Source organism: Sinocyclocheilus grahami, unplaced genomic scaffold (genome assembly GCF_001515645.1).
Source record: "Sinocyclocheilus grahami isolate Dianchi unplaced genomic scaffold, SAMN03320097.WGS_v1.1 scaffold934.1, whole genome shotgun sequence".
NCBI classification, from domain to species: Eukaryota; Metazoa; Chordata; class Actinopteri; order Cypriniformes; family Cyprinidae; genus Sinocyclocheilus; species Sinocyclocheilus grahami.
In genome coordinates this window covers 22,989-50,639 of record NW_015506113.1, presented here as the reverse complement: position 1 = coordinate 50,639, position 27,651 = coordinate 22,989, and the positions used below count along the sequence as shown (strand labels likewise).

At 39.7% G+C, this 27,651-nt stretch overlaps 1 protein-coding gene across 1 annotated transcript in view; it reads left to right on the top strand.

Annotated features, from left to right (window-relative positions):
* The first annotated feature begins 11,106 nt into the window (after window positions 1-11,106).
* LOC107564430 (zinc finger protein 644-like) overlaps window positions 11,107-27,651 on the top strand; it is a 21,557-nt gene continuing 5,012 nt past the window's right edge. Inside the window, exons 1-3 of the mRNA XM_016249521.1 lie at window positions 11,107-11,132; window positions 19,300-22,050; window positions 22,209-22,751. Coding sequence (XP_016105007.1) covers window positions 19,317-22,050; window positions 22,209-22,751 — 3,277 coding nt within the window. The 5' untranslated portion in view covers window positions 11,107-11,132; window positions 19,300-19,316. The remainder of the gene's footprint in view (window positions 11,133-19,299; window positions 22,051-22,208; window positions 22,752-27,651) is intronic.

Below are 27,651 nucleotides of genomic sequence, written 5' to 3'. Positions count from 1 at the left end.
ACACCTACGTAAAACGGCTCGTTCTAACACGCCTCCGCATGTCTACATCATGATGTGGGAAGATTTTCATAACACCGCCCAAATGCTCACGTAAAGAAAGAAGGCGTAACTTTTATTCTCGCTGTAGTATTGTTGTTGCCGCCGCCGCCATGTCGTGAAGGTGCTGTGTGATTCGTTGTGAAAGCGAAACTACTTAGTTTGGCCTTCCAAAAGAGGACGATATCCGCTTCGTCATGCCTGGAGCTGATCCGTGCTGATCGCTGAGGAAATACATCAACTTCGCGCTGTGGATCGCCGGATCGGCTTTCACCATGGATGAAGCAGAGTCACAAGTGGTTCTCAATGGGAGTGTGTGTGCCATGTGTGTGTGCCTGTGTGTGTGGGTATGTGAGTTTTTTGTGCATTGGGGACATTCTGCTGTCTCAGCCCTTTGTTTGGGTATGCATCTTTTCTGTATTGTGTCAGATTTTGTATAGTCAAAAAAATCAAATAAATAAAAAAATGCTGTTTTTTCTTTTCCGGACATTCCATTCATTCCTATGGCCGGGTCAAAATTACCCGCAAGGGACACTTTTGTTACTTTTTTAATTACACCCACATAGAATCCTCAAATCGACTTTTCTGTGTGTGCTCCATGCTCAAGTGTGACAAAATTAAATAAAAAAAAATCAGCATTTTTTTCGTAAATTCCATGCTTTTCCAGTGGCGGGTCAAAATGACCCCCCAAGGGACATTTTTGATACTTTTTATATAGCACCCACTTAAACTGCTCGAATTCACTAAATTTTTTTGTGTATTCCCAGTTCAAGTGTGACAAAAGTAACAAAGTCTCATACCATAACGATCAACGCTCGATTTTTAAAAAATCTTTAAAAATGGGTTTCGGGTCGGATGAGGGTTTCGGGACGGATGACGGACCAGCACTTTACCAGCTCAAACCATCAGCCATGCTTCAAAACATACCTAAGCAGCATCTGTTGTTTTGTAATAATTCAACGAATAGGAGTCAATTATTCCGCTTAAACTACGGTTATCACTCTTCATGACATTGTTCAGATGTTATGTTAGGCCTACATAATAAAACGTAACTTTAAGGCAAAAACATGAAAATACTTTGTCATTTTTATCCTATTGTTTGTTATATTTATTTGCTTGGTCAGTGTCGTCATGGGTTTTGGTTCTTTTGCTGTTGTAAGCTGTAACAGAGATTGTCTTACTATTGAGAGAGGAGAGGGTCTGCATTACCAAAGTCCCTTTAAGGCAAGTAATTTTACTTGGCGGCCATCTTTGAAACGCCATGCAAGTGCAGCTTCTATCTCTATGAATGGGGAAAAATCTAATTCTCCAAAACTGTTCGCCAAGCTTACGATTAAATTTCATATTTGAAATCACCAATGAAGTCTGAGAACAATAGTCTCATAAATGTTGTTTCTTTTGCACAAATAGCGTTAAAAAAAACGTATTTTTCAGTCTAGACCAGCCAGTGCACATGCGCAGTCCTACGCATGCGTCTTAGACTGCTGACTGTCTCTATAGCAACTGGGACTTCTAACGGCAGGTGCAGTGACGCGATGACTTTACCGATTATCGATTGCCTCTTTTATTTAGAAGATAGAGCGATAGAGCGGCCATATTGAGCGATGCATTTTCCCCCACTCAAAACTATACGAGAGACATGTCTTGGGTACTCAATAGTCTTTGGTATTACTTACTATTGCAGAAAGTGTAACCATCAGCTTGGATCACATGTGCCCTGATAACCACATTATAGCCTTGACGTCATTGCATTTCAGTCAGAGTTGTGTGACACTCAACAAAGCCACTGGAAGGCAAGACTGCAACCTTTAGCCAAAAAAAGTGTAACGGCTAATGCTGACGCTTCCGCTTTGTCGGTATGTAGGAAAGGAGACAAGAGGCCCTTTTTTTAAATGGATGTCAATGGAGGAGAGGCTTAATACGCTGAATAAACAGCTTTTGTGAGGAAACAGCTTATCATTTAATGAGCTGACAGCCTATCGGTTAATCTTCAGCATTCACTTTTTTGGCTAAAGGTTGCTTGCTTTCCAGTGGCTTTGACTTTAAGGACCTTTAAAATAACTGAAATTATTTGGCGAAGTGATATTGACATGTAATGCGGTCAAGACCTGCCTGGAACTATTTTAGCCATGCCTTTCCTTGAAAATAATTTCACACCTTAGAACGTTCGTCAACCAATCAGATTCAAGCATTCAAAAGCCCCGTAGTATAATCATTGTTAGTTAATGTTAGTTGTTGTGTTAACTCATTTTAACTAATGGGACCCTATTGTAAAGGTTATCCATCATCTTTATATTGATCTTTTCATTTTGTAAGAAGTGTTGCGGGGAGACCGGGGCAAGTTGTCACTTTGTGTCAACTGTCAAAATACACAAATGCTTGCTTTCTCTAGCAGTGATTGTGTACGTAGGTTTCAAGTGTTGTACATTAGGATATTGTTTTGTGAAACTAAACACCAATCATTATTTTTGTTTTGGGGTAAAAAGAGACAACAGTAAAAATAAGACAGGGCTTTCACAGGTTATTATTATTAATATAATTAATTTGTTTATTAATATTTATATTTCATTTTTATATTTCATTTTTATATTTATGTAAATCTAGATGAAAACCCTGGCAAGCATTTTGACAATCAATCCCATATAATGTGACAACATGCTATTGGATTGCAAAAGGTCATGAATTATATAATTTGTAAATGTTCAATAGAAAAATCAGGAAAAAATAAGTACAAAAAATGACAACTAGCTTGTCCCATTGAAATAATGTTTGTTTTTTAATTCACACTTTGCCAGTTAAACTGAAAAACTAAAATTGGATGATATTGTATGAAGAGAGCTGGGTTAGAAAAAAAAATGGTAAAACATAAACAAAAGAGGGTGAAATAAAAATAGCGTCTTGATACATCATCATGGATTCCTACGGCAATGTTGATTCAACTTTGACTCCCCCATGTACTTATCCAGATCTCAGAGCAAATAACACACATCTACACAGCTATATACGATACATAGGCACTTGCTTTAATTATGTTTCTCTTTGAAAAAGAAAATCACTGTTGTTTCTCAATAGTACTGCCTCTAATTGTCAAAGAATGGAGATGAACAGACTTTCTAGTAAAGCTTGAAACACAGAGATCTACCAAAGGACTCAATTTATTTGACGGGCCCCGAAAGAAACATTCCAGCCAGAGGTCTTTTTTTTTTTTTTGACAGTGTTCCTGTAGCCTTGGCACAAACCCACCACTATCTTTTATTCTTTTGTAATAATACATTAAGTGGAAAACAGCAGTGGGTCATTGACAATTCTCTTTCTAGAATGATCTGTGGAGGCGCAATATGGCTTATTGCAGTAATGAGCAAGAACATAGGATGTACCAAAAGAATCACAAGATTTTCTTAGTCTTTTGAAGAGAAAAAGAATCGGTGATATGTAAAGCTTTTCTCTTTTTCTTCTTCCTCAGATATTCAATGGAATGAAAACAAATATTAGAGAAACATTCATTGCTGCCCATATCTCTAGTGTGCAGAACTAATTAGTCTTCGCTTCTTGTCCAAGGTCTCTCAATTTCTGATGAACGTTGTTCAGCACCCCCAACAAAGGAAACATCAAAGCCGAAGGCTTGCACTCAAAACAGCTCTGGTTTTGTAATCTATTTCAAATCCAGCGTTCTTAAATCTTGTTTACAGAAATATCAACATTCAACAAAGAACAAAACTTCTTGGGAAGACATCACTACCTCTCTGACATGAATAATTGAATGGTGCGATAACCTTAAACTCTCTGTTTTGCCATAATTGCTTTGCTAATAACATTCAGAAAGCACAGCACAAAGCATATAAACTACAGTTCTGCTAAGGTTACACGCATGCAATACTCAGTTAAAAGTGTTAGACAAAGCCTCTGGCAGGGAAAGTTTTCAGATTTTCGAAACTCAGAGAACACTTTCAAACTAGGAAGAGACAATACAGAGTGGGAAAGTGAATGATTATGAGTGAAAACTAAAAAAATCTAATAAACCTATAACAAAAATGCTGTCAACACTTCCCACAACAACAAACTCCAGGAAGTTAAGTGGAGATGAATTCGATACATTTACATATAATGACACTGAAAACAACTAACAGACTGACTAAAAAGAGAAGCAAGTAAAAAGCAAACAAGATCATTATTCTTTTTGGTTATTTGCGAGAGACTATCATATTTCTATTATCATAAAATGAAATGATTATAAATAATAAATGCTGCAATTTAAATGATACTGTTAGATACACGGCACACAAGACAAGAACAATTGCCTGTCCTTTTTTTAACAACATTCCTTAAAAACATGAAAGCTATTGCAAAATGTTACATCTACTGAATTGTTTCATGAACACACTGGAAAGACTGATGCCCCATTAGGCTATTAATGTATAATTTATTAGAATTCTTTTGAAGAATTTCAATTCATGTTGTCCAATCCCTTGCATGTCCGCACACGTTCTGCCACCTTGTGGCTCAGTCATCTTCTGCAAAGAGGAAACTTCATCCTGGAATGGAAATGCATTCACAACTCACATCCTCTTATTCTCTTACATTCACTACTTTGTTTCCATAATTTCCTATATATATATATATACACACAACAGTTCGTTGTCTGATTGGTTGAGAACCGTGAGATATTGTACTGGTATCGCTACAGGAATGCCCTTTCACAATTTTGTATCACTCCGCTTAATTATTCACTGAGCTAATCGTAGAGTACGTTAGTTAATATAAGAAGAAACGTCTAGCTTCGCGGTCTCTCTCTGTCTCATTTGGATGCACGTCTTGCCGCATTGTTTCTCTCTTATAACCTCATTATTTCTCACTAATAACCTAACTGAAGCAGCACATGCCCTTGATACGGATTCTAAAAGTGACGTATGTTTAACTGTCAACTTGAGCTTTGAATCCGTGGCGGAAGGAAGTAGTTCCGCACAAAAGAGGGTCTATTAGGCACTCCGTCGTTTCTTGTTTAATTACACACATGTTCCGTCGAACTGTTGTATAAACGCAATATTACTCTCGTACTCGAGCGATACCGGCTCTATATCAGCGGCAGTGATTGCCTCGTGCCTCTGGCCTAATCACAGCCATGCTGATATAGAGCCGATATCGCTCTCGTACTCGAGTGATATTGCTCATATATCATATATATATATATATATATCATATATCATATAGCCTATATCAGGTCTTCAAAGACATTATTAAACAGTGTACCCCCACAAACGTTGAACTTCTTCCTTAAGGACTGGTGAGTGCAGAAGTGTGACCTTGAGTTGATGGGCGAAGCAAGTGAAAGAATATGTCTTTCATTAATATGTTTAGATCTCAGCTGCTTGTGAAACAGGACGGGTGAAACGCGGTGTGCTTTCTGCTCTGCTCTGCTTTAAAGACAAACTACCTCTGGTGAAATGATGAACTCTCTAATCCTCTGTATTCATTCTTCTGCCCCCAGATTTAAACGGGTAGGCTACACTGTCTTTTTTCTGCCTGTTAACAGGCAGCAGTATAATAATGTGGTTTCCTGTGATGTTTCGACACCATTGCTCCAGGCTCAAGCTTAGTCGGCAGCGTACGGGATCAAGAAAAAATGTGAGCCAGTGAAAATTGATAAAAATGGCCAATTGTACCCCAAGGTAGGGAATGATAACTACTAACGTGAGGCACAAACAGCATAATAAATTATTCTCTGCTCTAGTTCCAGCAGACCAAAATCAAACTTTTCAGCGTATGCTTGGCAGGCCATTAAAATAATTTCTTCATGCTCTGAAAACAGAGGCCTAAAGTTAATTTTGATATTTCGTCAGAAATGTAAAATACACTCTCCAGATTAATTAACTTTCCAGGGTTTAATGTTCTGTGCTCCATCATTTGACCCAGATATTTTTTAAACTGTAAGAGTTGGTTTTAGTTTTACAGGTATGCATTTATTTTATAATATTCAATTGATTTCACTGTTTCATCACATATCTCTCTGAATCCACAGCTCAAGTTGTCAAACTAATTTTAAGAAAAGAAAAAAAAAGATTTCAACCATGTTAAGCTGCACAGAACTGTGAGAATGAAAGAGAGCAAATAGAAATGAGGTGTACTATGATTATATCTATCTATCTAGATAGATAGATAGATAGATAGATAGATCCAGGCCTAGAACAAAAATGCTATTCAATCACAGCCCAGCTGATGTCAAGTTTTTTTAATGCCAACTACAAGTGCTAATAACTGTATTAAATGTATGCTTGTAAAAACACCTTAACATAAAAATGTGTGCTGTTCAACTGGCTAAACACACCACTTCATCTTTTTTTTTTACCTTGCATAGTTTTGTTCATGGCATTTGAAGATGGCACACAACCTGTCCATGTTGGCATCTGTCTTGGTTCAATTCTATCAAGTAACAGATGCATTTGCAGCAAAACTTCATAGAGTTTTCTTGAATATAAGACAAACACACTCATAGAAATCTGTAGCTTTTTTTGTAGCTGATTATGCACAATTATACTGTTAACTACATGCTAATATTTGCATTTAGCATTGTTTATTGCTATCGATGCCAGAATGGCTCAAAATGTTCTTAAAAAATTAAAACAAACAAACTGGATTCTAGTCACTAACAATGTCATAAATATTTCAAATTTCAATTACACTAGAGGTTAGATATGTTTTTTTAACAGTTTTTCTGAATTGCTAAAACACATTTCTTGAAACCATCACTAATTTTCTCAAAACCTTAAACACAAATCCAAATACTCAAACTAAATTCAAGAAACCTGACTCTTCCATCAAAATCAAACAATCACTGCAAAACCATTTCACTTGCATTAAAAATCAACCGGTGCCCTCAGATCACACACACATGAGTCAATAAAATAAACACTACAGAGCATTCATGAGACTCTACAGAGAAAAATGGAGAACACACTCTGAACTGGCTCATATTTTGTACAGTTGATTTGATCACATCATTAGAAACAAGTGTGAACAATTTTGAATCGGTGTGTGTAAACGATGACAACTGTGCTTTAGTTGTGTTTAACTTTGCCGCTTGTGTTTAACATTTTGCAGCACAAATGCATCACAGTGTGATACGTGTTTGAGTGAATGAGAATGTGTTTAGAGTTTTGCAAAAAGAGTGCATGGGATTTGCAAATAGAGCCTAACTGTCTGAACGTGTTTAAAGTTTAGCAGAAACAAACTGGTTTAAGCTAGTGAGAATTTGGTTCAGAGATTGGGGTTTAGTGCTTTAGCAATTCAGAAAAACTGTAAAAGACATTTGATACATCTTTAATTATGGTACTGATTTGCAAAATGCTATCTTACAGTGAAAAACAACAGAAGAAAACTAAAAATGCAATTCAGGAATTCAGTACTGTATGCATATAATCAAGACAGTTGTTTGTGTCTGGGATTATCAAACAACTTACAACTGCAGACTAAAAGTATGGCTACAATTTCCAGCAAAAAATACTTATAATTACTGACAAAATAAAAAGCAGTCCATTATTCACCACATCGCTAGGTGTGCAAGTCCACCTTCCCACCATCTTTTCTGTCTTTTTCCAACACCAGCATTAACTTCACCTAAGAAGAATTCACCCTCTGTCTGTGGAACAATCCATATCGCGAGCGGGGGATTTACAGTATGTCTCCACTTCACCCCTCTTTATAAAGACCCAGTGCAACTTCTCCGTGAAAAATAACACGACTTTAACTATTCTTTTTCTCTTTGAAAGGATGTCAACGTTTCTTTTAGTCTTAGTATATGGCGTGATTTGTGAACGCACAGACCGAACATCCCTCCTGGAGTTTTAGTTCAACCTGCAGAATTTTTGGCAAAATGGCGACATTGTAACGAATGGAGGACGAAAAAAAGGACTGTAAGCAAGTACCATGACAAACTTGTCCCATGTTATAGTGTCATTCCCTGGGAAGGTAGGTTTAAAGCTTAAGAACATCTTCCCTTGACGAATGTGTGTTTAACCGTGTTGAGAGATGAGTGCGCGATGGGTACAGTGGCTTGAGTACTTGCATGGGCACGAGAGCTTATACACGGGCATCAGGTATGTCAACACCGTGCCAGTCACGAATCGCGCAAGCTAACATTTCACCCTTCCGTTGTCATATACGCTATTGCTCTGAATAGTATTGTATTTGGGGAAAAGTTGGACGCTCCTCTGCCATCTGAGCGCACGCGCGCGGTTTCTCGTTTCCCCCTGAAAAACACTTTATACACACTTTTACAAGATGGGTGTCAGAATCGATCCAAAGCGGTGTCAGTCATTGGATGAGACGATCCGTTTTTCCGTGTCAGCGGGGAGTTTGTGTCGCGGCCTCTAGTCGCGGATTTGACACTTGAAGAGCGCAGACGCGTTTAGACGCTCGTCTTGAAGGCGCTCGACGCGACCTTGATTGGAGGGAATCTGCGCTGTGCGCTGCGCGTTTGCGCACCGCGGCAAAGAAACATCCCGCCAGCCTATTGCTTTCTCTTGTAAACCACAGTCGATCATTTTGAATGGTACTTAAAAATACGCCCTATATGAAATATTCTTGCATGCCCCCTGGACTTTTTATAGCTGTAAATGCACATTTTATATTTTTTATAAAATGAAATAACATATTTGTGTGTGACTTCATAGATGGCCCCTATAACACATAATTTTGATAAATCCTGCTTTATCTCCATTGGTCAATTTATCAGGAGCACAAACTTTGTTTTGCTGCATGACAACTTTGAGTGCCAAAGTCAAATCCAGATTTACTCTTTTTTTTTCTTCTTCTGCCAACCATGTCAAGAATCAGTTTTTTCATTTGCTCACTAGTCAAATGTTTGACTTGCAAGTATGTGACTTGTCAGCCGTGACTCACAGACTGTCTACCCACACTTAAAATGTCACCCTTGATTATTTATTCAATAAAAACTATAAATACACTGATAAGTAATATAATATAAAATAAATAAGTAACTAATAGACAGAAATGGCCAGTTAGCTGTATATTTTTTCTCCATCAATGAAAATAGTAGGACTACAATAAAAAAGAGCCAAAGCAACAAGGAAACTAAGCTAGCATTAGAAACAAGCAATGCAGCGGAAAGAAAAAGACTTCTTGCACAACTCTGCTTGTCCAATCAGATTAGACGAGTGGAACTACCTGTTGTTTATACTATTATTAAATAGCAAGGACAGTTTAGAAATATAACCCATAACATTGTTGGTGTTTGTGGGCTGTTATTGCAAATGTGTGACTGCATAATTTTCTTCTAGTTTTTACTTTTGTATGTTCTAAGTATCCTTATTATGGTTTGGATCATCAGTTCTTTGCAACTTTTTGATTTTCCATTCTTAATTATCTAGTTTCACAATGAAGCTATTCTTACACACCATTCTGTGTACAATGATCATACAGATATTGATTGCTTTGTTACCTTTGACACTGGATAAATGGGGGCCAAGGAAACACAAGGATATCTACCTTTTTTATTGGAGTTTAAAAATAAAGCCGAGGGCAAATGTTTTTGTTTTTATAATTGAGGCGAAGCACTATTACAGTGTTAGTTTCATAGATTTCAGCAGATTGTTACTTGATCATTCTAAACAATAATTTTTAAAAAGCTTTTTTTGCTGTGCTTAATTTAAGTAAGGTATGATGTTTTACCTCCAACTTATTGCAAAGTTACTTGAATATTGATTTGAGTTGTGATTTGAGTTGACATATTGTGACTGTGGAGATGTCGAACACAAGAAACCAAATGAAATGAGCAGTTTATTCCCAAATTCTAAAGTGTTGCCATGGACAACGATCATTATTTGGAATTATTTTGCTGTTGGATCAAAGCGATCGACCAATCAGAATCAAGAATTTCAGAGAGCTTGTAATATAAAAATGCACACTTCATTTAACCCCTGAAAGAACACACAGAGCTTTATTCTTCTGAAAAATTTCCAGTGAATTCAGAGGTCAAATATTAATACTAAACATAATTGAGGAGGGTCAAGACTGGGAATAGGGCAAACCTGCAACCTGCAACCCGCATGTCCACAAATACATGATCAAATCCTGTAAAGACAGTTTACATAGCAAGACCAAAATGAAAATACTCTAAGCCGATTCTCAAACAAATTGATTATGTGTCACTCAGCAAGGTCAAATATTTGCACTGAGACATTTCTGGAATGTGCAGAATGATAAAAATTTGTCCTGTCTTCCCTGTTTTTGCTGGGCTTCCAATTCGCAGTGTTCTAAATGAAGACACAGGGGACTGTTTTAATGGAAGTACACTGGCCTGAATTAGCAAGCCAGCACTACTGCAGCTGGGCTGGAGAGATATTTCAGTAAGCTGTTGATCTAGCCAGAACATTGAGACCTGCATAAATCTATTAGAGGAAGAGGCCATGAGAGAGAGAGGCCTATTTATCCAGTGCTATACTCTGACTATTAGCTGCTCATTCCATATCATTTAACCTCTAGCACGATCTCTCATTACAGCCACCAGACTCATCAGTATATTAGAATGTAATGAGCTGTATTACTTAAACGAGATGTTGAGCTAAATGATTAAGCAGCTGTGTTCGGGGAATCCTAGCAATTTATAAGTAGTACTGTAGCAAAAATATAGATTCCTGTTCATCAAAGAATCCTAAAAAAATGTACCACAGTTTCTACTGAAATGTTAAGCAGAAATGTTCATTGTTTTCAACTGTGATAATTATAAGAAATGTTGAGCATCAAATGAGCATATTAGAATGATCATGTTACACTGAAGTCTGGAGTAATGACTGCTGAAAATTCTGCTTTATTATTAGATTATTATTTCTAAATCTATTAAAATAGGAAGCAGTTACTTGAAATTGTAATATTTAGTTATATATGTATTTTTGATTAACTAACTACTACTACTGATATGTTGTAGCTTGCTATTTGTGCCTTACATGTCACGCATATCCTATTGAAACTTCTAATGTGACGTAAAATGCCACATCAAAATTCACTGTCTATCTATATGTTGATGTTACAGGTGGGTTTACAGAGAACTACAGGCCAGGGTACCAATGTTTTGGAAAACACTGGTAGGAACCAAATATATTTCTAAAAGAATAACAATTTAGTCTCGTTTGTTTTCTGTATTGTAGCAAATTGTAATAATGGTATTAATCATTGTAAATTGTTAATAAGCATGTGGAAATTTCATTAAGGAAGAGATTAAATGCTGACAGAATTAGGATGGAAACGGCATCTGTGTCTTCGCTAATGTTGCTGGAAAGCTAGAGCGGCAGCGCTCTTGCTGCCTGTACACAGCACCAGGGGTGCGTGTAATGTTCCAGATATTTGGTGGCATGTCTCAACACCTTGAGCTGAGGCACAGATGTGTGAACTGCTCTGATACTATAGCTGGGTGTGATCACCAGTCAAATGAAATCAGAGCTGTCAGTTACGCTTGTCACAGGCATACTTCCCGTCAGCCTGGAAACCTGGCAACCTTCATCTTCCTCTAGCAGCCCTCCAGAAAAAGGCCAAAAAGGGGAATCTGGGTATAATGTTGTGTGAGCAAAACTGCCAAAATAATTTTGTGTAATTGGACAATGATCCAACAGAGTCGAGACGCTAGTGCGAAAAATGTTAACCTGTCTGCGTTCTGCATTCAAACTATATCTTTGTCTCTGAAGTTTGTCTTGGGATGTGTGCCAAAATTATTTGACAGATGTGATTGTCGCCGGTTAGGCTCGTTCCAAGTCGAGAGCTTGCCTCTCTCTTAGCACAATTCTCACAACTTTGAAACAGATATGGCATAGGTGTCCCGGTAGTCAGTTATCCACGCCATGGATAAGCAAATGAGAACACTTCTTCCTATTAAAGACTTTATGAGGAAAGTTACACACGTAAAATCTTTCAGCTCACCAGAAGCTACAAACAGACTGCAGCAGCCTCAGGCTCCAGATCTCACACTGATGACTTCACCACTAGGGGCCAGATGACTTCACCACTAGGGGCCAGGATTTGATCACTAATGCTCTGCAGGGTGCTAAACTTGGTTACAGTTAAAAGATATGAATGCTTCTCTCTGAAGATTCACTTACGTCTATGCCATTTATAGTCTATTTTTAAATAACTGTAGTTGTATCAGTATGAAATATTGGTAACAATATGACAATGTTACTTAGTCTTTAAGGAACAGCTGAAAACTTTGTGTAAATATATGGAAAATTATATTGAGTATTGCTTGATTTTTGTAGTGCATGATATAGTAAGTATTGAGTGAAATTACATACTTATTTAACACCATTTTTATTCGAAGACTCTTTAAAAATATGAGAACCGCAGAGGAACAGATTCCATCGGAACAGACACGTTTGTAAGTGCCTACAAGAGATTCCAAAATCAATAGGACCAAGGCCGTAAGAATGTTCTATCGACGCTGAAGGGTGTCTCTTACGGAGCACCAATTGACCAAAATTAAATCCACTGTTTCTATTGATTGAAAGGGTAAAGGCAAAAGTTTGCCTGAGAATGAACTGTCAAGCCCTCAAAACATTTTTCTTGTGAAATCCTTCAAGGTTGTGGTTCACCAATCTCATTACATTTTCCAATTGTTCCGGTTGGATGTGATATTTTAGAGCTTTGAACAGAGGTTGCAGGGTGATGTGTGATTATAGAGCATTTCTGTCAGGAAGAAATGACTGAATTATATGGTATTAAGAGACTAGATGAGAGTGTGTGAAGGGTTTACCTGTGCAGTCATTACATATACTAATATTCTGCTTATTGATGTGTTCACAAGCAGGTTCTGAAACTCTGTTTGTACAACCGGAGTTTGAAAATAGAAAAATGGAAGTCAAAAGCATGAATTATTATTCATTTTTAACCTATTAATATATATATATATATATATATTTTTAAAAAAAAAAAAAAAAAAAGCACTTTATAAATGAAATAAATCTTTCACTTTTGTCCACAAACACAAAAAAACAAACTCTTTCTTTTATTTATTTTAAATATCACCCTAAATATATTTAGGCTATTTGATATTTTTGATATTATTATTGATTTATATTTAATTTCACTTTCTTTTTCCTTTTTTTAAATTTATATATTCAGTTGTTTTTACATATTTATTTTATGTCATTTGGTTATAGAAAGTCTGGCAAAATGCTGAGTTGCCAGAGCCATCTGTTGGTCATCAGTGGTAGAGACCAGTATGAAGTAATGATTCTGTCAGCTCATGGCTTAATAATAATAATAATAATAATAGTGACTTAATTATATTGGATTTATATTGGAATTAAATACAGTCCTTGTCTTACACTTTTGTGTCGAACCACAGTTAAATTTTGAATTGTGCAGAGTACATCCTGGCAGAAAGTCACATTTAGCTGTTTTGCTGCGATTCCATAAAAATTAAGTATTAAAACCTGGTATTTATTCCAACTTGATGCTGAAAAATTTTAGTTTCCAACAGACCTGCTCGCATATGTTTGCATATGTTTCTGAAATGCGTTGGTTTACACCATGCTATGTTTGTTTGTTGTTCAAAAGTAAAAATATATATATTAATAGATCACCTGATCTGTTGCTTATCAAACAGCACAATTTTTTGGTTTGGTCAGCTGCATTTTTACTTCATGGAGCACCGCATGTTGCGTACAACCAGACGGTGCAGCGAGGAAAGTGGCTTCGGCGCCCTGTTATTGATAAGAGCATCATAACTGGAATAAAGAGGGAGGGCCTCTCCTTCTGTCTTTTGTATACATTTACTGTTATACTCATTAGCTTCCCATCGTCTCCCAGTTAGCATCTTCTTTACAGCCCGCTGGGAGTCTCTCGGGAGGTTATTTACATCTCTCCATGGGGCCTTTCTCAGGCTACCGAGCAAACCCCCTACATCTCCTTCTGCATGCATGCAGCTTCCTCTTTGATATATTTGGGAGTTGCTCTGATTGAGTGGGGATCTGGTGTTAATGACCAGTCTGGATGCAGCTCCGCCTCCTCATTCAGCTTTAATAGATGCCATTGACAAGCAGCAGGGACTGATAAAAATGTGATGATTTTTTAATATCCTAAGGGAGCCTGTTCAGGGGGAGATGGACCAGAAAGTGCAAGCTTTGCTTTGTGTGGTTAAGAACGGGTCGTTTTTTTGATTAGCAGTGTTATTTTAGATTATGTTTTGGTTAAACTAAAAGTCAGTTTGAATGTGTTTACATCCATCAGTTTGGTCCTGATTTAGATAGGAATCGTCTGCCACTATTTGCCCTTTTCCACTTTCCTCGCTTTTATTATGTTGCTCATGTCTTAGCTTGCGCGGCACATTACATTTTAAGAAAAGGTAATAAAAGTTGTTTCATCCCGAAACCTGCGGCGCTTGACATTTCTCCAAATTGAAGCGTATTGATGTCTGCTCGCTTAGACCCGATCCCGTCCTCAGCGTGTAGACAAGCGTTGACATTGACACGCTTTCATCTGATTGGTCACGTGTCTTCAGCAAAGCGGCAGTGACAAAGTTAGCTTTTTTCTTTCGCACTACTCAAGCAAGACAAGCGCATGTGAGTCTGCCCTCGATCACAGCGGTAGATACGGGCCCGTGCAGCCCCGCCGTATTTATATCAGATATCCAGTAATCATCACATTTCACATAAAGAAAAATCGACGACGTACAACACAGCTGAAAAAGCACCTACAACTCATGACCTGAGAGGAATTATATTTCATGGGATTTCGCTTTCATATTTTACACAGAATAGTGCGCAACAATCAATGTTTATTTTTCATCAAGAAATGTGCCACCGCGTAAAACTACCGCAATGATGCAACTGCCAGAAAACTTTCGCCCCCTTCTTAAAGTGACAAACACTTTGCATCATTCTTTAAGGTGTGAGAGAGGCTACTGGTTTAAGGGCCTGTCGGCCCGCGCTACTTCGCACCCACTGCCCGGCTCACAATAAGAGCGCCCTCATTAAAACTGAAACCCCAGATCTGCTCAGCTTTTTCCCCCTGCTCTCTTGCTCCCTTTTTAAAAAAGCAAAGTTTTAAACTGACAAAGCCACGGGAAATCCCCATCAGACAACCTCCCTTAATCTGTCTAATTTTGAAAGGTATTGTTTAAGGCTTCAAAGTTTATATGGTTTAATCCTCCTCTAACACTACAGGGCAGCAAATGAGGCCATGTCAGCAGCTCTGGCACCACTAATCTACTTCACACAACAGAAAATCCTCCTTCTAGATAAGGTTGCATAGGTTTCCTGTGAACTCGCCTTTTGATGTTCCTTACCTGCTATTGAACATGACTTCTGTCTTAACCCAACTGTCACTCACTCCCTGTCCCCTTTTATCATGCCCAGTGACCCCCCTTTCCCCTCTCCCCGATCCTAAATCTACCATCAGGAGGAGCAGGCGTTTCACTCGCTCTATTTTAGGAAAGAGTACTGAGGAGAGCTGCGTGATCGAGTCTTTGAGTATGAGTTGATGCTCATTTAATTTGGGTAGAGGAAGGATGTGCTCTTTTGTTTTGAAATCCAAAGCCAAATTTGTGGACTGTTTTTTAATCCGGGTTAGTTAACAAAACCGCAACGTTGCATCACCTTGTCTATGAATGGCAGCCCCTGGAAAATGCAACTTTTGCAGTGCAGTGGCATCCAAGACGTTAGTTGGCTCCTGGTAAAGCAGTGGTTTGTTAGACACAGAGGGAGAGATCTCTAAGGTAGCTGCCCCGCGCTCTTTGGAGATTGTATATTGAAGCATATTTATTGCTGAGCTTTCAATTTCCACACAGCATTCAAAAGAAATTGAATCCTTGCCACTCTCTGTGCATTCTAGTTTTTTTTTGCAAATGAAGGAGAAAGAGGGGGGGATAAAACATACATTTTCCAGGGTTGTAATGTATGATACAAATGATGTGCAACAAATGACAGCAATCCAGTGTATATTTGCTTTCCTATAGCTCAGACAGTACAGTGTGGTGCTGGGGGCGCAAAGGTTTTTATTCCCAAGCAAGAAGTGTATAACTTGAATACAGTCTAAGTCACTTTGGATAAAAGCTTCTGCCAAATCTATAAATATAAACACTGAATGTGTATGTGGAAAGGTTACTACAGAGGTCATTCCTTGTTTCTTATTAAACAGTGACATTTTTGGAAAACTTAAGAACAAAAACACAACCAACAGAGTGGATCAAAATGCAAATACCTTGTGGTACATTTATTTTAAGTAGACACTACTTTGTATTGAGAGTCCGTTTTAATAAGTTAAATTAATGGTGAAGCAGGTTAATCATTCTGCATTTTATTAATTATTATTAGTCAGACTTGTTAACTGAGACCTCTGAACGCATTTCACAAATTCTAATTCATTCAAGTCATTAAATTCATTATAAATAATGAAAACATGTACAATGAAATTCCCAAATATATGAGTATTCCCTTGCAAAAAAACTCCCCAGAACATCTCTTGTCCCGTCAGCTGTAGCATGTGCTGTGTAACCCAGCAAACCCAGCTCCTGTCACTGCTGCTCTGCGTGTTCACAAGACTGAGTTGAACTCAACGCTTTTCTTCAGCATGGCAAGAGAAGAAGAGAAAGGACAGGTTCTCCTCAGTCTCTGTGAGGTGTCAGGTTGAATAGCTACCTGTTTGTTTGCTCACCGCTGTGCTTTGTTAGAGTCTCACACTTGAGAGGCTGCTTCATAAATTCACAGTGTGTCAAACAAATCAATAACTCCCATTAACCGAGGAAGATTCTCTGCTCTGTACTTGAGGGGCTACGGCCTTCCCTTCTTTGTTTAGATGTGTTTTTTTTCCTGTGAAGGAGATAGAGAGGATGGGGAAATGAAGGACAGGTAAAAGAAAGAGAGAGAGAGAGAGTAATAGATAAAGTGAAATGGAGTTGGGCATGTTGCCGATTCACATAGACAGATAACTGCTCTGAATGACTTGCCCCACTTGGTTTTTCCAACTGTTGTTTTAGTCCTCCCTTTTTGGTGAAGAGTCTGAGAAAACTACAAGTGGTTTCCCAGCTTCATTCAGTTGAATGAGTCTGAAGTGTTTTGGGAATCAATTTCTGTTTTATAGCTTACATGTGCAGAAGGAAAGTGCAATATACAGTAGGCCCGTGTCTTCACCCTACTTTAGGAAGTTACTTTTAAATAGAGCTTGTTTTAAGGTCTTCATCCCTCATATTTATAGAACATACGTTATGGTTCTTTGCATTTGTAGTACACCATATAATTGTATTCTTGGAACATATACGTCCAACTTTTGGCCTTTTGTCACCATCATAAAAGTGTAGTAGTTGGAAAAAAAGTTGAAAACACCAAAGTGGAACATAAGTAGTTTGTATTCTCCTATGATTAATACATATCCAAGAAAAGTTTACCTTCTGGGCTTCCAGAATAATGTGTAATGATAATATGCAATTATCACCTCTTATTTTTTCAGCAGTAACCTCAAGATGAGGTGCAACCCAAGTGTTAGAACAAGTGCTGATGGAAAGAATAGGGGCTGAGAGAGAAAGAGAGAGAGCACGACATATGTGTGTCGTGTAAGTGTTAAGTGCTCTTTTACTTGTGCAGTTAATTTATACTGATCACAGGGGGACCTCCTCTGATTCATTGTTGTTTGTGAATTCAAACATGCTCATTACTGAGCATATTTCAAGGAGGGAAGAAAGAGAGTTAGAGCAAGATTGAGAGAAAGAGCTAATCGCTTCAGATTGATCTCCGTGCCGAGCGTAAATGTATTTAAGCTCATAATCCTTGTAAATAGCTTCCAGCAAGGCAAAGGCAGTCTTTTAACATTGACTAAATGAAGTAAATAGAAGCGAATTAATTTTTAAAAGACGCATTGCAGTTGAACCCTGTTTGTTATGTATGGAACAGATCAGTGTGGAAACTGGAAGCTAATGAGGCCTGTAAATTTAAAGCTGAAATCATATTCTGAGGCTTTGCCACCCTGCTGTTTAGGGGCTTGCAGTGAAGTTAGTTTTTAAATGCAGAGCGTCTGTTCTCCCTCCGAAAGCCCCTCACACCCCAACAGATGGAGAGAATATGGATCTCGAAAGGTTTACCTAGGAGGTGGTAACAGTGAAGCCACTCATTAACACTGAATTTAACACTTCGTTAGCAACGCGGCTTCCTGTTGAGAGCAGCTAGTGCTGAATGTCAAATCCTCAGAGCATACACTGTGGCCTAGCAGGACAACAGCAAGCCTGGGCCCCTTTAACACACCCTTTAAACATACTCCTGTTGTCCCACAGGTTTGCTGGTGTTGAGCTGTTGAAAACCATCAAATATAATTAGATCGGCTGATGACACCTGAGGTATATTTCTGTGGCTAGTCATGAACGGGAGCATTTCTACCTGAGTGTGTGTGTGCAGTGTGCCAATTTGTCAGGTTTGAAGCAACAACAGTCTCGTGCTGGGATGAGCTTTGGCACCATCAGAGAGTGATAAGACAGAATAATATGATCTTATTGGTGGTGTGCTTTGTTCCCATGGAAATTGGTCAATTTTAGTAGGCGACTGAGAACTTTGGTGGGAGACGTAGGAAGGTTCGTTCACATAATTAAGCTTCCTCACCAGGACTTCCAGGGCTAACGTTGTGGTGTGTTGTGAAAAAAAGTGGTGATAGTGGGTGTTTGAGATGCATAGTGTGGCAAAAAATGATGGCCATGTTCTTTAGGCCACCATTAGTATGTTTTAGAGAGTGTGATTCTTTGATGGTACATATTCGTGATGTACTTTTTTTTCATAGGGTCTATTAATTTATTCAGAAATACATTACAACACAATTTTACATACAATGACCTTAACTCTTTTTGATGTCTGTGTTTTAATTTATGAATAAAAATTGTATTTTTTTTTTTTTTATTGCATCCAAACAAAAATATCAGTGTAAAAGAACTGTACCTATATCATAATGAATTATAATATTTTATATAACAAAATTGCTTAACTACCTTTGAGTGCAGCCTATAAAGTATAAATGTTCCAACCAACAAGAAAAAAAAAAGATACAGGAAATTATATATATCAAATTTATTAATTACTTTATAAATTGTATACATTTCTTTAGAAAAGATTATTGAAAGTAAAAAATAATAAAAATAAAATCAACATGATTACAAAGAGAACTTGGCACCTATGTGTTTTCTTGTCCTTTATCAAGGACACAGTGTCCACCATAACATTGACCCTTATAAGTAGTTATATGGAGATGTTGACTTGAAACTGATCGCTTGTCTCTCTTTCACAGACTGTGTTGTCTCTGTTATGGCAGCAGTAAAAGAAAGTGTAGAGGAAGACAAAGAGGTAGAATCTTCCTCTGATGACACTCAAGAGCTGACAAGCACATCTTCTCCCAACAACAACAACAATAACAGCTTGGATCCACCAGAGCCCCTGCCCTTGGACAGTCACCAAAACCCTTTAAATGGAGTCCAGCCGAACCCATTTGTCTGTGGTAGCGTCCCTGCTGCCCCCAGCACAAACGACTCATTGCCTTCAGGAGCACTTGTTAATGGAGCTGCTTCACACTGTACCTCAGAGGAGCCCTGTGTCCACAACAAAGACATGTCCCCTCTGCCCGGGACAGACACTAGCCCTGAGGTGTTACCGTCTCCCAGTGAGCTTCAATCAGACACCCGGCAGAAAACAGAAGGGTGCACCCTAAAAGTGTGGCCCGCACGGGCCTCATCTGAATCAAACAACAGTGATGGTGAGGCCCTCTTAGATGTGCTGGTGGGGGAAGGCTTGGATAACAGGCCAATCAGCCGACTGTTGGCTAGAAAGGGAATCAAAGCAGGGTGCTTATGGGACTTTGATTCGGAGATGTCAGAGAGTTCCTCTGATGACTGTGATGGTCTGAAGTGGGGCCTGCAGGAGAAGTTCATGCAGATACTGTTGAAAAGCAGCGTAGCAGGTGATGGAGTAAGAACAAAGGTAGAGATTGATGGAGCTCCACCTGCCAACCAAAGACGGAGGATGCGTAAAAATCATGCCATGGAGAGGGCTGACACTGGAGGACAGGTTTATGATGGCTTTGATTACGCATGCCAGAATTCCCTAACCGACGAAGACTCAGATTTTGAGTCGTCCATTAACAAAGAACATGCTTTCAGGAAAGAGCCGGAAAGTTTGAAAGCATATGCCGGCTTGCGCCTGGAGAAATTCTGCGACAGGTCAGCTGCCATGCAGGAGCTAATTTCAAGCGAGAAGGAAGAGAGATGTGATGAAGGCAGCAGCAACGTAGAAACAAACACCTACAGTGGTGAAAAATCAGCACGGTTAAAGACAGAGACAAAAACAGGCGAGGAGCAGTCCTTCCCGTGTTCAAAGTGCAATGGTAATTTCAAGGAGAAGAGGCATTTGCATAGGCATATGATGTATCATTTAGATAGGAATAATAAGGTGAGACAAGAAGACATTCCCCGACCCTTTATATGTAGAGAGTGTGGGCGTTCGTTCCGAGACCTAACCTCTCTGCAAAGGCACATGATAATCCACCAGGTGCGGAGGGAGAGGCTGATGGAAGAGATTAAAGGTTTCAGTAAGATAGATGTCGAGGGAAGAAGAGCTTGTCTTCAATGTCCCCAGTGTGTCTTTGGAACGAAATGCCCCAAAACTTTCGTCCATCCTGGCAAAACTAATGAGATGGAGAAGCCGTCTTATCACTGTGGGGAATGTGATCATATGACTATGACTGAAATGGAGGCACACAAGTGCACAGCTCACCACAACACATGTGGCAAGACGGGTGACTTTTTTGTATGTAAAAATTGCACATTTAGAAGTAAGAATAGATATAGTTTCAGAAAGCATGTGGAGCTTATCCACGGACAGAATTATGAGAATTATGAACCTCAACCACACAGCAATATTGATGACTACTTAAAAGCTGTGTTGGGCCAACCCAAAAATAAGGATTCATCTTTACTGATGCCAAAGATTCAAAGCACAGAGAAACGGTCTGTTAAGGATAGAGGTGAGCTTTCCTTTAGGCCCAATGGCTCAGCTGACCTTAATGTGAGATGCAAAGATGCACAAAAAGCCTGCGATGGTTTCAGCTCCTCGCTGATCAAATGGAGCCCTGGCAGCCCAGCAAACAAGCTGTCACCATTCTCACTGAGAAGTGACAAGCCAAGCAAATTATCCCCTCTGCCTACAGAGAAAATAGACGTGACAACAGGTCTCCCGTATGTCAAAGAAGACAATCAAGAATATGAAAGCGCTGTCTCCGAAAAGAGGACAAAATATCTATCCAGCTTTGACGTACATCTTACAACAAAAACAGAGTTTGTGAGTAAAGCAGCCCGTCTGAACCCTGGCACTGAGAGCAGTCCCAAAGATCCTTCAACCGGTAGTACTTCAGCGCTGCAAATGCTGCGGCACAAAATACCCTCGAAAAGAAAAATGTCAATCCCGTACCGCAACACCCATGCCGATATTCCTCATGTGTGTCTTCCAAAATGTGAGCCTGAGTCCCCAAAATGGGACTCTACTACACCACAAGAGGGAGAGGACTATGAAGGTGCTCAGGATTTTAGCGACTGCACCAAAGAGTTTTTGGATCCGTTTCATAGCAATACCCCCAGTGATTTTTTCATCTCTCTCAACAACAACATTCTGGACTATGCTAATGATACTAATCCAGACAATAGCATAGAGGTGGACAGTGATGATATTTGTAAATTTATAGTGAAGGAGGAGTGTATTGAGAGTATAATAAGTGAGGATAACTCTGATCATGTTGTTTATCAGCAAAGTGACCCTTATGCAGAGTATTTTGTCAACCCTTTGCCTTTGGTGGGCAGAAAGTGCTGTCCCTATTGCCCTGCAGTGTTTGAGTCTGGGGTGGGCTTGTCCAACCACGTGAGAGGACACTTACATAGGGTGGGGCTAAGTTATGATGCTCGTCATGTGGTGTCACCTGAGCAAGTGGCTTCTCAGGACCGCCAGCCACGCATACGCAGAAAAATTCCCTCAGTGAATCGCAGAATCAGAAAAGGTGATTATTGTTCACCTTTCCTTGTTCATGTCATTGTGATTTTAGATACTGCTCTCAAACTAAAATCACACATGCATAACCTATATTTATGTATGTGTGCAAACATTTCTACATGTAACTTATTCTTTTAAAGTAATTATGTGCTTTCATCATGGCAGATAAGCCAGAGTCTAAAACTGAGCATACCTGTCCGCTGTGCCTGGGCTGGTTTGACACTAAGACCGGCCTCTCCAATCATGTGCGGGGTCACCTGAAGCGGATTGGCAAGCCAATTTCGGGCGCTAGCAAGTCACCTCTCTGCATTCTGATGGAACTTCTTCAGGATGAGAAGGAGTACAGGAATATCATGAGGGTGTTTGGTTCCAGACCGCACTTATCTAAACCTTTTGTCTCTCAAAAGTTTGCCAGCAGCGATGGACTGTTTCTTACATCCTTCGGCATTCCCATGAAGATCCATCATACAACTGGCACACCAGATGAATGGACTATGATCAGACCTCCCCAAGTCGACAGAGAGAGAAAGAGGACCGATAAGGTCCAATCTAGCACTTTAGAGGATCTGCTGGGAAACAGGAAAGTGGAGCAGGAAATGGAGGTTGAAGGTCACTCAGACGAGGCCAGGACTCCTTTGAACATCTCCTCCACTAGTGGCAGTTTACCCAGAACAACATCTGTGAAGCTGGATCCTACCTGGAGCCAAGGTTAGGAACCACACACTCACTCATTCATGTGTCATTTGCTGTTCAGATTAATTAAATATTAATTTAAATTGGGAAAACTATTTTATGGCAACCTCTGGAATTCAGAACACATTTTTTTTAAAACACCAATACTGCAGCTGTGTTTCTTTCAGTAACGAGGTTCAGTAAAGTGTCTTTATTTGAAATTTGAAGACATTAGTAGTCTCATTGAACCTCTCAAAGAAGAAGTGGTCCTCAAACATTAATGACAAAACATTTAATGTGTAATTATGTGTTCTCTCAGCAACAGCTTCAGTTTGTGTAAGCGTCTCTTATATGTAGAGGTGAACAGGTTAATAACCGGTTAATAATAGCAGGTTAATAATGACCCCCAGTCATTCAAATTGAAGTTAAGTTCAGTGACAGAATTGCCCTTTTCTCCACCAAATTACATAAGCAACGTTTGAGTTGATTAGCTTGTTTGATACTTCTGTACCACCTAATCACAATTTAGAACTTACTCGTTTGCAGCATTTAATGGTTCACTAGAGGAAATTTTAAGTTTATAATGACTCAATTATTTGTTTATTCCTCTGTTGTACAAAGCTGTTGTACCATTATCAAAGCTCAGAAATTAATTTTGCATTTAAGATTACCTTACTTATGTATTTGACTATATATGCCCATTTAGTGTCAAGTTTATTGACTGAAAAAATATTTGCCTCTTAATTGGCCATTAATTTCTTTTTATTTCTCATGCATTATTAACTCTTTCCCCGCCATTGATGAGTTATCTCGTCTTTTAGAAGACAACGCTTCCCCGCCAAAGACGAGTTTTTACGGCTTTTCGTGTTTTCACTGTTATACACTCAGGGGTGCTATTACACATTTTCTGAACAAGTACAAAACCTCCCGAACAAAAACACATCTGTAAAGGATGGAGAAACGAGCGATCTCTTATGTAAACAGATGCATATGAAAAATTATGCGATCATCAGCAATGGCAGCATATAAATGAAAACTGCATAATGTTACGGAGTAAAATTGTGATCCAGGAAGTGGTATATGTCTGTGCAAGCTTTGGAGTTGTTGATAGAAGCGATTTACTGGATCCAGGACCTGGAAGACTTGCTGTGATAAATGGAACCATGAATTCTGCTGTTTACCAAAAAATCCTGAAGGAGAATGTTCTGCCGTCTGTTCGTGACCTTAAGCTGAAGCGAATTTGGGTTCTGCAGCAGAAATGAAGACTTTAAAGTGGCTTAGTCAAAGTCCTGACCTGAATCCTATTGAGATGCTGTGGCATGACCTTAAAAAGGCGGTTCATGCTCGAAAACCCTCCAATGTGGCTGAATTACAACAATTCTGCATAGATGAGTGGACCAAAATTCCTCCACAGCGCTGTAACAGACTCATTGCAAGTTATTGCAAACGCTTGATTGCAGTTGTTGCTGCTTAGGGTGGCCCAACCAGTTATTAGGTTTAGGGGGCAAACACTTTTTCACACAGGGCCATGTAGTTTTGGATTTTGTTTTCCCTTAAAAATAAAATCCTTCATTTAAAAACTGCATGTTGTGTTCACTTGTGTTATCTTTGACTAATATTTAAATTTGTTTGATGATCTGAAACATTAAAGTGTGACAAACATGCAAAAAAATAAGAAATCAGGAAAGGGGCCAACACTTTTTCACACCACTATGCTTTGATAATCGTACTGAATATTACCCAGATGTAGTTTTTGATAAAAATGTGATTTTCTCACCTTTTTGCTCAAAATTATGCATTTTTATGAAACCTATCTATATTCAAGTGTTGATAAAACAAGAATGCTTTAAGCTAGAATAAAACTGATCTTTATTTTGGTGTATTGCATATTCAAATATTCATACAGCAAAATATTCTGGAGGCCATCAAATTATAGTGAAAATCATCAAAATCGCTGGTGGTGGCTGGCAACTTTTTTCAAAAATGCTGGCGGGGAAAGAGTTAATGGACAAAGAGAGCTTGGAAGTAGCATTGATACTGAGCAATTTTAGTGAAAACAAAACCCCTCCATGACAAGAAGCTTTTGCCTGTTAACTGACAACTGAGTGTGTGATCTGTCTTGTTTCGAGTGATGTTGAATCAAAGAATCTGAGAGTGACAGACAGGTGAGGTTTCAGATATCTGGGTCACAATCCAGTGTTGAACATTCTTTATTCCCATAACATTGGGTTTTTATTGTTGTTAGTCTTTTGTTAATAGTTATAGCCCTTGAAGTGCAAATAATAAAGTAGTTTGTTAAGTGCCATACCATTGATTTGAGATATTTACAGTAAGCATGGGTAGAAATGATCAATGCAGTGTAGCATGACTGCACAGCCTTGTTTCACAGCTGCTCTCATATGTTTTTCCACCTCTACTGCCTTCATTATTTACAGTGCACCTTAAAACCCATTTTCAGTCATACACTCCATATTAAATATGTATGACAGATGCCTCATACTTAAAGACAAAGTTATTTTCCTGTAACCTTGAAGTTGCCAGTTGATGCCATTAAAAGAGAGAGGGAACACAAGATTCAGAGAGTGCATGGTAAAAGTTTGCCACTCATTGAAATATTGTAGCAGGTACAAAAAGAATGGATGTCATCAAAAGTGGCTTTGAAATTCAAATGTAAAACGCATAGCGTTCTTTTATGTGCTAGTGGAAACACAGCAGCTGTATTTGCACATTTTTGTTTCATGTCTACCCAAATAAAACTCTCATTTCATTAATAAAAAACTAATTGATGAAGTTTCACAGTCACATTTATTTCACAGGTTGTCCATTTTAATTGGATATACAGTATTAACTAAATTCGATTTGACTGTTCAACCAGACTCATATAATCAGGTCTGTTTTTATGTTCTGCAGGAACTCTTTGATTGGAGGTGGAGCACTATATTGCAGGATGTTCAATGAGGCCAGTTAGAAAAAAAAAGATGTTTGTGCTTTTAGATGGGGTGGGGGGTCTTTGTTCATGTGTATTTTTCTATCTTCAATTATATTTGAATTGGGGCTATCAATTAAACATGTTGAAAAATTATAATGATAATAATGTGATTCCCCTTCAGGAACTCGAGCTGCGTCGAAATGCTACGGGAATGCCTCCAGCGTGACCACGCTCTGAATCACATGTGTAATCAGTCCAATGGATGGGCGAGACGTTACGGGCGGGGTGACGTAGCGACCAGGAAGCTTAAAAGCACGTGCGGTGAAACCGGCGTGAGCTTTCTGTCATTCAGCAAGCGCTCTGTGTGTATGTGTCAGTCTGATATCTGTTTGTGAGTCTTATTTAGTGTTGTCTGTCACGAAATCTCAAGACAAATCCAGACACCTAAGGCGAGGGCAGGCAGCGTTCAGTCTGTGTTTTCCTCCCTGGCCGCGTTACTTTACGGGTGGGGATACTCACAGTTTGTTTGTTGTCTGCTTGGGAGCAAGCACGCAGAGTCAGCTCTCGGGGAAAAAAGGAGCCGACGGCCCGTTTTGGTAGCATTTGTTACTGCCTTGCTTCACTATCAGAGGGCTCTCTTTGAGAAGAGAGCCTTCACTAGCGTTCCTCGCGGTGCCGGCCCCGCTTTCGCCCGAGGCGGAGCGGCGGCTGTGCTCGTGGGTTTCGCATATGGGTCCGGTGGAGGGAATGTAGACGGGCACGTCCCTATCTACTTCCTTAACCACCAGATCCGGTGCCTGCTCTCGGGGTTTCAGAAGCCTGTGCTGCGGTACTTCCCCCCCGGGGAGAGGGCGCGATGCTCCGCCTGTTTTTCTCAGAGGAGATTGATACGGAGGCTGTCAAAGAGCTCGCCAGTTGCACAAGCATCAGTTACACAAGCATATTATGCCTGATATTATAATGAGCCGCATTAATGGGGAGCGGAGCTCGCGCAGTCGGCTCTCGGGGGGCGGATTGTGCTTTTCCCGCTGTTAAGCACTCCGCTCTCGCCGGGCATGCTCCGAGGAGTGTGTCCGTGCCTGTGATCTTGTGATTGCGGTCCCGCTGCTGCTGAGGCACGGCGGCGACTGAGATCATGGGGATCGCACATGATCTGGTGGACGGGTTGGAGACGGCTCCACCCGTGTTCCCTAGATCTAGAGCTCATTCTCGAGGCTTGGAAGCCCGCGCTGCGGTTCTTCCCCCTCTGAGTGAGAGCTTGCTGATGCGGCCATCTTTCTCTGAGGAGATTGATGTTGTTTGTGTGACTGAGTGGCTTGTGCGCTGCCAAGGCAACACTTATATTACATCATTCGATTTTTGATGTGAATCTTACTCACCAGACCGTATTTACTCCTCTGGTTGTTTGACTGCATTTAATTCTGAGGAATAAAATGAAGTTTTTATCTGACTATGAGAAGTTAGATATACAGGGACACTTGGGGAAAAAAAATACATTTTCTCGAGTGAGAGCACGAGTTTACCTCTCTTCCTCTGAGGAGGTTGAGGTGGTCAGCAGGGGCTGTTGGGCGGGAGCAGTCCCAACCTACCGTGTTCCAGGTCTTCATTCTGGGGGCTTCACTTCTCGTACTCAGCAGAGTCTAGAGTCAGATTGGCGGTGTACACCGCATTACACGGTGCCCGTCTCTCTTCAGTGCCCTCAGGAGATCAGTCTGCCAACCCAGTCTGTCAAGCAGTTCCAGGGCGCAGCGGTCTCCGGCGAGCGCTCTCTCAGTTACCACCCAGAAACGTAGCGGTGCTAAGAGGCTCGCGATCTCCATGGAGGTCTCTAGAGCAGCTAGTATGGTCGTCCCCTGCCGATCCGCCGCTTCAGGGCACCTAACTAGCTGCTCTGGTTACACCAGAGGTCAGTCTCGAGAGACTGATTCCCTTAGTAGACTATTTGGCAGCGTGAAAACTACTGCCAAACGTGTCTCAGTGGGTCCTGCACACTGTAGTGAGAGGCCA